The following is a 14,845-nucleotide window of genomic DNA, read 5'->3' as shown; positions in this document are numbered from 1 at the left end:
ATCACGTCGATTTTCTAGGACCATTAGAATCCACAAGCAAGCAATATAAACATATATTCGCGGTAATCGACGCTTTCACCAAATTTTGTTGGCTTTACCCAACCAAAACGACATCTGCTAAAGAGGTAATTTCAAAGTTAGAGATACAGAGTGCTGTATTTGGCAACCCATTTCAAATAGTATCAGATCGTGGTTCGGCGTTCATGTCTGAAGATTTCAAAGCGTACTGTGGGGCGGAAAACATCGTACACTGCAAAGTAACTACAGGTCTACCCAGAGCCAATGACCAAGTAGAGAGGCTCAATGCGACAATTAGCAATGTTTTAGCCAAACTTAGCATAAAAGATCCGACGAAGTGGTACAAATATGTGGATAGCGTACAAAAATCAATTAACTCGACGTACACAAGAAGCACTGGTCATACACCGTTTGAATTATTAGTAGGTACTAAAATGCGTACTAAAGACGACCATGATGTAAATCAGCTAGTTCAAAACGAAATCGTGAAGAGTTACAACGACGGCCGTGAAATAATGCGAAAAGAAGCGAAACAACAAATACTGAAATTACAAGACGAAAATCGAAAATCCTATAACCTTCGTCGCAAACCAGCAACCCGCTACAAAGATGGCGATCTTGCGGCTATTAAACGTACGCAGTTCGGTGGAGGGTTAAAGCTTAAACCAAAGTTTTTGGGTCCATATAGCGTGGTAAAAACAAAAGCAAACAACACGTACGATGTTTTACGAGTCGGTGACGGCGAAGGAGCCAAACGCACGACAACATGTGCAGAGTATATGAAGCCTTGGCCGGAGAATGATATAGTCAGTGGCACATTCGAGTCGAATGCCTAGCAGAATGGCCGAGATGTGGGATGGCAACTCTATCCTGAGCGAGCTGACTCAGCGAGCTGTTGCATCATCTCACTGATTGGACGACGAGTAATAGACGAGACGGCGAGCGCGACGGATCGAGCGTTAAAATTACTTGTTTACATTGTTACTTTTGAACTTTTAATTAAAATACATTTTCGTGTTAAAAATAAACTTTAAGCCACTTTTGAATAAATTAAAAGCTATATTTAAAAATAAACTTAAAAGCTATATTGAAATAAATCAAAATCCACATTAATATATTTCTTAAAATATTTGATTTTAGATTTATAAAGGCACTTGACGCAACAAGTGCCAAAATGATTTGCATAACATTGGTTTGTTTGAATTATTCAATTAATTCAAATATTATGCCAGAAAATAGCAAAAAGAAAAAAAAACAACAAACACATTCGGGAGCTGTAGCACATGAAAATTTTCATTTGCTCTGCTGTGCTACCGCTCCCAATTTTTTGCTACCGCTACGCCAGAGCATAGCGCAGAACTTAATTTTTTGCTCCCGCTCCAGCTATAGTTTTTTACCTAACAAAACTCGGAGCAGAGTAGCGCAAATTTTTTACATTGTTATGCTAAAGCTACGCTGTGGCTCCTGACAAAGTGAGAGCGGTAGCGATAGCATAGCAATAATTTTAGAAATTTTGCTGCTACGGAGTAGTAAATGAGAACCCTGGTATAAAGGAAATTCCATCGAGTATATACATACAACAAATGTATGTATGTACGTATTCGATGCCATTTCCATTGTTTACACTTCGAAAATTTGTAACATGCGCACATTTTCAAAGCTGATACATTTTTTTAGCCACACATGATTCAAATCAGTCCAGCAGAAAATTGTTGTTGTTTGCTGTACTCATAGATTTACTCGATGATTTACTTATAGTTTACCCTAACCGTGCGATTCTGTACTGTGATACTGTCTCAAGTCTCTAAATTTGAGATTTTGAGTTAGAGACAATTTTTGAGACTTGAGACGATTTTGCTATTCTGTAAGTGGCAGTCACAAAATCTATTACATTTCATTATTCAGAGATGTTTTTAAACTTGAATGAAAATAAATATGTCGATAACAAATATTAAATTTTCTATAACATAGTCAAAAAACATAATTATCAATAAAAGTAAAAATATATGTTGACTTTGTTTCATAATATTTACGAAATTTATGTAAAATTGATTTATTTTTAACCTTTTCGTGTTTGAGTTGCTTACAAAGTAAAAAATAACTACAATCGATTGATATCTGTGATGATCTCTATTCAGTATATTCAAAATGGCAGACATGAGTTCTTTTTGGTTTTGTGACCTACTAATTACCAGGTCTCAAGTTTGAGTCAATATTTTGAGACTAACGCTAGAGACTGTTTAGTTAATAGTAACTAGTCTAAAATTGAGATTTTACCTCAAAATGTCTCAAATAGAGACTAGAGACTTGTTACAGAATCCCGCTATAAGTTTCATTTCAATTCAAACAACGCAACGCTATGAACTGACATGATACGATTGGAAGCGAAGCCAGCCATACGTTTACACGATCGTGACTGCCGAAGAACAGATTGTTCGTGTTGCATCAGGTCAGTTGACGCTGGCGGCTACACGAATTGACTAACAATGTTGTCTATGCTAAACTGAATTGATTTGATTGCGTTTTTGGCACGACTGTTTGTTCTGATTTTATCATACCTACTCGTTGCAGCTCTCTGATGGATACCAAACCAAACTAAACGGCTTCTGCGACGCCTCTGAAAAGGCATATTGCGCATAATCTATGTGCGCACATACAGCGATACCATGGACACAAGCTAATTACTAGTAGCAAAACCAAAAGTGGCTGCTCTAAAAACATTAAGTCTACTACGACTTAAGCTATGTGTTATTGCCAAATTAGTATCCACAGTGCATACATATGTATTTCAATATGAAAATAAATAATTTATCTCTCTGCTCCGATTGCGAAATGGTTGTAGCCTGGTTGTACTCGTATATATATCACTCCATGCAAGAAATAATTGTTCCAGAAGAATAAACATTTATTTTCTAATACCAGTGACAGAAATGTAGTAACAATACCATAGTAAAGGTATCATGGTATTCTGTTTACTACGTTGATGACACACATGACAATGTAGTAAACTCAAATACTAGCTTTGTTTAATAGGCATCAAATATTTCAAAAATATTGTGAACAATAAATATGTAGTTATGGGTTATGGAAAAAATAAGTACAATTATTTAAAATACTCTAAAATTAATATATTTTGTGATCACCATGCTCCCCATGTGATATACACTCAGTCCTTTTTTTACGCGATTATTGGTTCTGCCACTAATCGCGCAAAAAAAAATCGCGTAAAAATGGTTAGTTTTCCAATATTAACTGACGAATTGGTTCCGAATATAAAAAATATCGCATATAACAAAATATACGCGCAAAAAAATATTCAAAAACAATACAATAAGTTTCAAATTTCAGACTTATGATTTATTCATTCATAACAAATAAAAAATACAAAACAAAAACCATATATAAAAGAGAACAAAATAGAAAATAGGTAGATTTATTGAAAACACCGTTGAATGCTGTTTAATCACTGTCATTATCCGTAGTGGAAATTATTCTTAGCCGCTTATTTTGATGGCCGGCACTGATATCACTAGAATTTGTACCAGAATCAATAGTAAGAACTATGGATTGATGTTCTGATTGACTTAGCATCTCCGACTGAGTTTGCACCATAAATTCAGTTAATTTTGTTTGAATGCTTCTTTTTGGACCCAATAAATTCCGATGTAGTTCTTTATATCTTAACATGCAGAGACTCAATTCTTTTTGAAAAATTCGTGCACGTTCGGCATCAGTATCATTTGCTACAAAATAATTTTCCAATTCTGCTGCAAGCTTAAGACCTCATTATAGTTAGGCCTTTAGTCTTTTAACGAAATACCCGAAACTGTATACCCATACACTCACACACGCATACCAATATCCACACACTATTAGGGTGCGCCGACATATTCAAAAATTATTACGCTTAAAAATATGTAAACAAGCAAAAAACGAAAAAAAGCAATCGCGTTAAAGTGAAAAATTCGCGTAAAAAAAGGAATTTGCGCTGCAAAAATAACCGCTTTAAAGTGAAATAGCGTAAAAATAGATCGCGTAAAAAAAGGACTGAGTGTAGTGGCAAATAGACTTACAAAAAGGCAAATGGGTAGTTTATGGGAATCAACTGCAAAAAGCATCAAATAAATTATGATAAATTGTGAACATTATTAATACGAATCGAAGCCGTTCCAAATTCACGGCCAATCACTATACCATACTCTCGCAAGATCCCTCCGATTTCACATCCAACAAAATAAAATAAACACGCAAAATAAAGTTGCTACACGAACATTAACACGCATATAAAATACGTTTTAAACGAAAAACTATTGTCTACACACAGGTAAATATTAGAACTCCATCACCAAATATTCCTACGGTCAAGATGTATTCTGCGCCCTCTCGGGTAAAATTGGCGATCCATAATACCACTCACCATACTCCCACCATACACAGACACACCACTCAGGATAACACCACACATTATAACACCACACATTATAACACCCCACACCCTAAAAAAAGTAAAAAAAACAAAAAAACTGATACACCGAATAGGCTTATACATTCGTTTCGTGAACAAGCCAATTTAAGGGGCTAAACCAGTGTGACGCATGAAAAATTAGGCGATTTTTGGGAATTTTTTTTAAGAGAAAGTATGCGATTGAATATTTCGAACTTCTTTGAACGTAATAAGATATATTTTCCGCTATATTTTAGGATTTTTTTTTACAAAAATGTTGAAAAATAACGGAGTTATTGGCTGTCTTCGGAGGTGCCAAAAAAGTGCCCCAACTGCTGGCATGATTCCGGCCGAAGGCGTAGCTGAAACAAAAAAATTTAAAAGTTTATTAAACTTAAAGATATTTTCTATACAATGACCTACGATCAAAAATTAACAAAATGGCGTAATTTTGAAAAAAATAGTTTTTTAGGTAAAAGATTGTCGTTTTTTTAATGCCAAATTGACAATTTTCAACCAATCAAAAAGATCGTAGGTCATTGTATAGTAAATGTATTAAAAAATGCTCAGTTTTAATTTGAAGTCGATCGGTCAATTTCTCGTTGAGTTATGACGCCAGCAATTTTGAAAAATGTCGTTTCGAGAAAAACGCGTTTAAAGTTTCACTTATATCGGGTGATTTTTTAAGAGCTTGATAACTTTTTTTAAAAAAAAAACGCATAAAATTTGCAAAATCTCATCGGTTCTTTATTTGAAACGTTAGATTGGTTCATGACATTTACTTTTTGAAGATAATTTCATTTAAATGTTGACCGCGGCTGCGTCTTAGGTGGTCCATTCGGAAAGTCAATTTTGGGCAACTTTTCGAGCATTTCGGCCGGAATAGCCCGAATTTCTTCGGAAATGTTGTCTTCCAAAGCTGGAATAGTTGCTGGCTTATTTCTGTAGACTTTAGACTTGACGTAGCCCCACAAAAATAGTCTAAAGGCGTTAAATCGCATGATCTTGGTGGCCAACTTACGGGTCCATTTCTTGAGATGAATTGTTCTCCGAAGTTTTCCCTCAAAATGGCCATAGAATCGCGAGCTGTGTGGCATGTAGCGCCATCTTGTTGAAACCACATGTCAACCAAGTTCAGTTCTTCCATTTTTGGCAACAAAAGTTTGTTAGCATCGAACGATAGCGATCGCCATTCACCGTAACGTTGCGTCCAACAGCATCTTTGAAAAATACGGTCCAATGATTCCACCAGCGTACAAACCACACCAAACAGTGCATTTTTCGGGATGCATGGGCAGTTCTTGAACGGCTTCTGGTTGCTCTTCACCCCAAATGCGGCAATTTTGCTTATTTACGTAGCCTTTCAACCAGAAATGAGCCTCATCGCTGAACAAAATTTGTCGATAAAATATTCCGGCCGAAATGCTCGAAAAAGTTGCCCAAAATTGGACTTTCCGAATGGACCACCTAAGACGCAGCCGCGGTCAACATTTAAATGAAATTATCTTCAAAAAGTAAATGTCATGAACCAATCTAACGTTTCAAATAAAGAACCGATGAGATTTTGCAAATTTTATGCGTTTTTTTTTTAAAAAAAGTTATCAAGCTCTTAAAAAATCACCCGATATGTATATGTTTGCACCCCCGAGCGGTCGCTTTTTATAACGCTGCCATCCAAAAACTATTCAAGATACGACCTTCCCGATTTCACAAGATATTTATAGAAATATAAGCTATCGAAAAAGCAAATAAAAAATTTGTTTTTGAAAGTTTCACACTGGTATAGCCCCTTAATGCCACTGCGTTCTATACTTCTTTCCAAAAAAAAACAAATAAACACAGTTCCAACGTTTTTCGATAGCTTTTTCGAACCTTCAGCGATCATGAGCGAAAATTGTTTCATATACATATGTATGTATACTAACTAACTATTGTGTGAAGTGGTAAAAGAAATTAAAATAAAATAACCCTACTCGTTAAATACGCGTTTTATTTTAATAAAGCGAATGTTAATGTCTGCGCTTCGATGAATTGGGTATCTATTTAAACAAAATGGTCTAGAGTAATATTAATACGTATGTAATTAGTGAATAATAACAATATAAGATTCGCTGTGTAAATGTTGTACACCTTTTTTGTTAACAACGGTACATGTGTACATATCTTTCGCTATCAAAAAATCACAACCAATCTTGGACCGTATATTTACATTGTTTTTAGAGGCATGGTTATAGGGTAATTTTTCGAGTGAAAAGATACTTACAAGGGAAGCTATTAAAAGGGTTTTGAAAACAAAGTGTTGAGAAATAACTTAAAAAAACACATTGCACATATAGCTAATTTGAAATATGAGACACTACTTTCAATATTTCATTATACTCGTAGATTGCCTAAGTTAAACTATCGATTTTCGGTGAGGGTTTTAAATTTTTTTGAAACTATTGAGTTGTAAACCTAAAATATATCGATTTCGGGAGATCTTAATGTTAAGTTAAGCAAGGCCGGCACAATCCCTTACCATCATTACGAGAATCTTAGATTCTATCCAGCACTTTTAAGATGGGACCACTACTCATTACAAGTTAAGCATTATACAGAGTGATCAGACTCGCCTCAAATAGAACAATTGAGCAATTCACAACCTGTCGTAAAGCATCGTAAAATCGTAAAATTATAAAAAAACAACGACAGGTTGTGAATTGAACAAATTTGAAAAATTAAATTGAAAGAAAACATTTTTATATAATGTAGTGACAAAAATAATAATAATTAAAGTTTAAAGTTAAAATAATAAAAATAAAAATTTATTTTCTAAGTTTAAAATCAAAAAGTCTTAAAAACATTAATAATAAGATATCATGAATAACAAGTGAAGAAGATCTAAATTCGGGTGTAAGACCACTTGACATGGTACAATTTTCACAGCGGCTTTCTTCTATGATCCCGATTTCATTCATTTTATTAGGTCGTTAAGGGAGGGAGGGAAGGAGTTGATCCTGAGCGAATTTGGTTATAATAGCTTAGAAGAGACGTAGATTAAATTTCTTAGAGGGTGGAGCCATTCCATTTATTTCAAACCACAGGTGTCTCCTCTTACTACTGCGATGCCCTGCAACTCCTCCTCCCGATTCGACCACGGAACACGTGTACCAATTTTCATTACTAAAGCATACATACATATATATGCACTTTGAAAACGTGCACTCTGCTACGGGATAGACAATCATCGCCATAAACTTGTTTCATCAACGTTTCGGTAAAAGTTTTACCAATTTGAAAACAAAATTTAATGTTGGCTCTTTGTTCGAAGCACATTTTCGCACCGATAACACAAACATACTGACACTTAAAACACAATACCTTTACTACCAATCGATGAAATGTCATGAAATTCTCACTGGACAATCGATAAAGATAGCAGATTCTAACGCACGAGTCGACATATAGATGGCGCCACCGGGGAGCGCTAGATTCAAAAAGTCCTGTTTACTTTAAAACGCACGTTGAAGTTGCCAAAGTCAATTTCGCAAAGTGATCGCAACTGCAAAGGCTCACCTCGCGGACCATTGCCCCAATTTCCAAACCGAAGCAGCTGTTTTAACAGCGAGCTCGAAACCTTACGACTTGCCGACCCTGAAATCTACGCATAAGAGATGTCAATTTTGAGATCCAGCAATTGGTAAACCATCACAAGAGAAGAAATGGATACAACACCTGAACACCTGTAACCACTCTACCTGTGTGAGTAAACTGCTTTACTGTCAAGGTCTTGTCCAATCCAAAAGGACATGACAATAGGGTTGAATTTGAATGTAGAGCAGCTTCGAATTCGCACAGTGCATCCTAGGTAACGCTAAATGACCTCCGGCCTCCTCGGGCAGAAGGAGTAAAGCTGTCTAGTGTTACTGTCTTAGGCCTATTAACAGTCGTAACTTTAACGTCATCGACTGCAGCGTTAAGGTATAGTCTATAGAAAATGTCGCTAATATTGTTGTTGTTGTTGTTGTAGCGGCAGAATAGTATAAGACCTTTGCGTTGGCAGCATGGGGACACATAACTTGTGGTCCGCTCCATTTGTGTCTTAAAGCCCGAGCAAGCTTTAAGATAGCTCCATCTATTGCATGTGTTAAACCTAAGGTCGAGTTTTGATGGAGCCTTCTGGCGCAAATGCAGCAGAAAAATTCCTCTGGGCTCGGGTTAGACTTAATGTCTGCACGGGTCAGGAGGATATACAAATCGTTTTGGTTTTGCTTTAGCAGATGGTGCAATCACACCACAATTACATACACGATCAAACCATCTGGTGATTGCACCAGCATGCTGGTGTAGTGTACACTTAACGTTTCCTGGGCCTACCGTTAATGACTTTAATGACAGTCAACCTGAATCTTACCACCTAAGTCGGGATAAGACAACCGTTACAACAACAACAACAACAACAAGGAAAAGGACAGAGACGTATTTCGATAGTCTTATCATCGAATAACTCTCTTTTCCCCAGTAATGAAGGCACTAGAGTTCCTTTTACTCCTTATCTTTATTCACCACCTTCACTTAACAGACCGTCAACAGCCACACCACAGTATTTAACGTCATAAATGCGGGGACATTTCGTAGCCTAAGGCAAAAACCTCATAAGTGGACAATCCTACAAGTGTCGGACTTCTCAAAAACTTGCTCGCTTCCTTCTGCTACGAGCCTAACGCTCTTTTCCAATAAATTTTTCACAGCGACCATATGCATGAAGTAATTAGGGCCTACTGATGTCTCCCATCGACACCTGTATTGAGAACTACATGACTTTCGCATATGCATTGAGCACGTTCCGTTGGTAATTCAATAAACATACAATACCATGAATATACAATAATTTGAGAAACATACCTTTTTCTTTAAGAACATATAATAAAAGTAAAATATTGATAAATTGAAATGTGCATAAAGTAATTACGTCAATATTACGATTCTTTCGGCGCCGCGATTTGATAGTACGGATGGATAGAGGAGATCCTCAGGATTAAAAAATGTACACACATATACCGTCCTCAGACTTATAGTTTTCGAGATATTTCACTTTAAAGTTCAAAAATTCGTAAAAACAATGTTCCTTATTTCACTATGTTTAACCCACTTTTCATACATTTTTTAATTGATATATATTTAATTACACTGTACACATTCGTATATAACAAAAATTTACACTAATTGTATATTTTTTAAGAAAATAAATATACTTTAAAAACTATTTTGCACATTCAAAGTTTCAAGAGATTTGTGTGTTTACATTTATGACAAATAGCAGTGTTGCCATACTTTGTATCCTGAAAATATAATCAAAAATCTGTTTCATATTTAGAGATATAAATGATTCAAAATGAAATATTGTTTCATATATTTATATGGATTATATACCATATTAAATAGAAAAAACTTATTATAGAATGCAAAGTTTTTCAGTATTTCTCTCCTTTTAATTAATGTAGGTGTTCGATCGATGAGGGTTATTTTTTTCGAAGCGCGGCCGAAGGCCGCCAGTGCAGAAAGTAATTCAACACAAGAGAACTATGAACACCCCGGTGTTGGACCGACCAGGGTTAATTTTTTTTGAAGCGCGGCCGAAGGCCGCCAGTGCAGAAAGTAGTTCGACACAAAGGAATATTATTTTTTATCTTTAGTTTTCAAATAACATAAGATACAAAAACCATTTGTACCATTTTCTCTATATATGTTAAACAGAAAATTGTTTAATAGTTTTTTTAAGCCACAATATGTGGCAACACTGGTAAACAAAACAAAATAAGAGTGAATTGCATATAAAATTGTGGAACTTTAAAGTGAAATATCTCGAAAACTATGAGTCTGAGGACGGTATATGTGTATACATTTTTTAATCCTGAGGACCTCCTCTATCCATCCGTACCATCAAATCGCGGCGCCGAAAGAATCGTAATCGTGCCGTAATTACAGATATTTGTACGTTAATTATAGTAACATAGCTATTGCAAAACTTTAGCACGGTACACAGGATGAAAAGTTTTTCAACCCTTCAGGTATTTTGTGAAATTAGTGGTGTCAATATATGAAAAAACATTATAGAAAAATAACACTCATTATAAATCATCGAAAAAACGTTAATTGCCGTATCCTTTACAGATGCAAATCATAAATTGTACACAAAATCGTCATCTTAATTTTGATCTGCCAATTTCTACAGCAAATATTTAATGTATAAAAACTTAATATAGCCTGATCATATGTTAAATTTTATGATTTTATATACAAATATTTTAAAAACTAAAAGTTATCCTTTTGTTGTAGAATATATGTATTTAAAATCGGCAGATCCCCCTCTAATACCCTGGGGGAATACTATTATATTTGCCTGCACTTAAATTATGACCTTTAAATATGAATATCTTAAAAACAATAAGTGTCCTACGGCTATGTACACAGGTGGCAAAATGAATAAAAACGATCGTATCAATTTATTTTAATTCACAAAAACGTGTTTCAGTAAACATAGATTTTAATCAGTAGTCACAAGTCGGTGAGAATTTTGATTTTCTTGGCGTAACATACCAACATTTTATTCAAACAAGTTTAGTTACGTGTCGTCCTTGTTTAGTTTTTCGAGCTAAACTTTATATATCTTGTTCATTTTGAAATTATGCATCCAAGATTGTTATTTATTTATTAATCATTAATGTTTTCATTTAAAAATGGTACAAGCCATTTTTGAAATAAAACTTTTGCTCAGCGACTTGTGATTTACTCAATGGGTCTCTATTAATTCTACCAACAGTGTATATAATATATTATCTGGAGAACCTCATTTTCAGCTCATAACTACCTATCCCCGTAGGAAGTTATTCTAAATTCCAGCTAAAATAGATATGGTGTTTAAAAATAATATACAAAAAAGGATATTAAAAATGACATTTATTTAAAAATAACTTACCAAAACTGTTTTGTTTTCTAGGCTTTTGGTTATTCCAGGAAACATGTGGGCTCTCCTTTATATTGAAAGGGGGATATTGAAACTGCATTGAACTCTGGTGAGAATCTTGTAAGAGTACAAGATTAGTTATTTACATATATAGATAGTATTTAAAATAACATACATGCATTTTCGTCACCAGTAGCTGATAAATTTTCATACGAAGCTTCATCAACTTGCTGACTCCAAGGAATATTTCGCTCCTCTACATTTTTTGCTTTTTGACAAAAATCAAAAAATTATATATATATACATGTACAAAAAAATATTTTAGTTTTTTTAAATAACAAGCTAGTTCACAAGATGTAAAGTGAGACTAAGTTTTTGCGAATTTGGGTGCTTTACCTGTATTTCCAGGTGCTTTCATCTAGAATATAAAAATGTAAGCCATAAATTATATATTTTAATATTAGTAATAATTTTTGAACAGAATTTAATTCGAGGTATACCTGTTCCGAAACGCTTGTAGACATTTGCCGTAAACTTTTGTATTGTACTTTTCTGGGGTGAAAAAAGAACGATTTATCGACCGGATATCGAAATAATACTTTTGTTTACCTCTTAAAAAGGAATATATATGAACACGGCAACACACAAATTAACTTATAGAATAACTTATTTAAGTTGGCAGTCAAACACTTGATATCTAAAGTTGTATATTTTTATTTTAAGCGACAATTGCAAAAACCGATAAGCGAACGAAAAGCGACACATACACCAACAAAGGACACACGATTCGACGCATAAACTTCAGATATGTTTCATTCCCAAATAACATATTTGGACTTCATAATTTATCGCATCTCTAATAGATCTGTTAAATGATTGAGTCAATGGCCTACAGCAATCTTCCCAAGTTCCCTCAAACTAATACTACATTTACACACACTAAAATTAAAAATTTTGCTTTTATTTTTCAACATATGTGCCAATCGGTAGAAACAATATTTCTATATTCTAGTATCATGTTACATATATGTACAAGCGTTAAACATCACTCGACACATATTTTTCATAAAAATTACATTTCTTTTTCTTCGAGTTTTTTAAAAAAAATTAGTTTATGTGTTAATAAAAATATATAATTCTTTATATTATACATTGACAAAAAAAAATCATTATTAGAATAATGACAGTTATTTGACCGAAAACTTGACAGCCAGAGCTTAAAAAATTGTTTCAGCGCGCAAAACAAAGTTTCTAACATTTTCTTAAGGGCATTGTGTAAAAACTGACGTAACAAATGTGCGTGAGTTTGGACCTCTATTTAACACATGGGTATTCACTATTACTACGTTTATGTTTCATTTCTAACAGGTAATATTCTACACACTTTTCACAACGAATTAAATAGTCTACTCGAATGGAATACACTTTCTTTACTCGGGTGCATTAACGGCCTCAGAGTTAAGTTAAACGTCAGTGTAATGTCAGCTGATTTTACAAACTGATTCAAACAGGGCTCCCGTGTTGCTATTTTTTGGCCAAAAATATAAATTTTTAACAAAACATTTACCAAACTTTAGCACTACGATAATATCATGGATGATATTTTCATAAGGTATGGATACACTGTCTCATTCGATAGTGTCTATTTTAGGTCAGGTCAGCCCTTTGTAGACTGTAAGGACGCGAAGACGGCAAGCTCCGCAGCTGCTTCGGCGTAAAAGAACCGACTCATTCCGGCATCAACAGAGTTGTTACTGTCGCTGTCGTTGAGGTAGATCGGAACAAATCTCTCAGCGAGCGGAAAAGCGTGCTACTTACCACACAGCATCTCATGGGTAGGCTAAAGGAGCAGGTGACGACAGTGGAGACGAAGACCTGTCGCTCATAGAACCAACCCTATGATATCCAGCACCCGCATAAAAGTTGCCCAGGAAAACCGACATCACGCGACGGTAGCCTTGGCTGTCATCTCGGGGAAGTTCGAATCGAATAACCTGACTACCCTGTTGATCCAGGAACCATAGATATCAAGTTTGTATCTTTCTTGCAATTGACCTTGTTTTTGTGTAATGGTAAGATAGGAAGGTTCTGACTTCGTTCTTATATCGGTCTACATTAAAGAGGAGACGGCCACAGCGCCAACCTCTATCGACGCGAGGGGTGAGTCTCTTCTTGAATTTATAATAAGCAGCAATGTAAGCATCGAGGATGTGGCCTGCGAACCCACCTTCATAACTCTACGGGTGTCCCAAGAACCCTCAATATCAGATCACAGGATCCTACGATTTGCACTGAAGGTGAAGGTCAAACAGTTTTATGAAATTCTGTGACAACGTCTACTCGGCCCGAGAGGCAGCCAGACTGCACAAGGCTTTGTCTAGAGGCAAGACGGATACAGCATTATCCATTAAAAAAGGACAGAGCAATGGCACTCCTGCTGGCGCCATAAAAGATGGAAAAGATTATAGAAAACTATTGTATATAAGATCAAAGGAGCTAAAAATTCCATCCCTACACGACAGTCAGCACGTGTACAGAGCAGGCAGATTCACTAAAACTGCTCTTTACCAATTCACGTCTGAACTCTAAAATTCACTGTAAATGGCGAGGTTGCGATATGCGCCCGCAGGAATGCGCCACGCTAAGTTATTTCTGCGATGGTACAACTTTGAAAGGTTTAGATATATGATCAACCTCCCTCGAGACAAATCACGTCTCCTTGTCACGCTGTATACGGCGCACTGCAAACTCAGGAAGCACTTGTCCAACAAAGAAAAAGTCTCTTGCGCAAACTGCCGGTTTTGCGACGTGAAACAGGAAACTCCTGAACATATGATTATAGATTGCCCAGCAATTTGTAGAAGCAAGCTCACGGCTCTAGGTTTCATCTTCGTGGACAGGGATCACATCACCTCAGTCGCGCCCGGTAAGCCCCTTGAATTGTTCAAAGTGCTGGGCCTTTATGATCATATGTGATATATGTAGGGGAGGGTACAATAGACCATAAGTCGCAAGTATTTTCTTTACATTTATCTATCAAACTTTATTGTATTTTCATCCACACTTTAATTCTTCGGCTAATTAAAAGTCGAGGTAATGAACAAGAGTGAAAGAAATATGAAATAAGTGTGCTATAATATATAGCTACTGTTTATTAATATTGAAAACATTTCGAAATGAAAAAGGTTTCGCGGGGTAGCCCTTAAATTAACTCCATTCAGAATGCACCTCGAGTAGATAATTGCCGTTAACGCTTATAGGCTTTACCCTTGAAGGATATAACCAAGTAAAAATTAAGCATAAAATATGATATATACATACATATATCTATATTGCTCTTGCCGTTTTTAGAGTCATTGCTGAAATTTGTCCGTAATGACTATCATAGCTGCAACTTGTCCGTTATGACCATAAATGTATCACAAGTGAAAGATTCT

At 35.4% G+C, this 14,845-nt stretch overlaps 1 protein-coding gene across 3 annotated transcripts in view; it reads right to left on the bottom strand.

Moving 5' to 3' along the window:
* The window catches only part of LOC120780286 (YTH domain-containing family protein), a 70,820-nt gene extending 58,602 nt beyond the window's left edge, over positions 1 to 12,218 (bottom strand). The window contains exons 1-5 of one of the 3 annotated variants that reach the window (XM_040112553.1): positions 12,018 to 12,218; positions 11,909 to 11,960; positions 11,805 to 11,826; positions 11,584 to 11,676; positions 11,421 to 11,525 (exon numbers count right to left, since the gene is read on the bottom strand). In XM_040112553.1, coding sequence (XP_039968487.1) covers positions 11,421 to 11,525; positions 11,584 to 11,676; positions 11,805 to 11,826; positions 11,909 to 11,932 — 244 coding nt within the window. In that variant the 5' untranslated portion in view covers positions 11,933 to 11,960; positions 12,018 to 12,218. Of the gene's footprint in view, positions 1 to 11,420; positions 11,526 to 11,583; positions 11,677 to 11,804; positions 11,827 to 11,908 lie in introns of those variants that run through there. The other 2 variants (XM_040112552.1, XM_040112554.1) reach the window with 2 other exon arrangements.
* Positions 12,219 to 14,845: the final 2,627 nt, after the last annotated feature.

Source organism: Bactrocera tryoni, unplaced genomic scaffold (genome assembly GCF_016617805.1).
Source record: "Bactrocera tryoni isolate S06 unplaced genomic scaffold, CSIRO_BtryS06_freeze2 scaffold_25, whole genome shotgun sequence".
NCBI classification, from domain to species: Eukaryota; Metazoa; Arthropoda; class Insecta; order Diptera; family Tephritidae; genus Bactrocera; species Bactrocera tryoni.
This window is presented reverse-complemented; position numbering and strand designations above follow the sequence as displayed.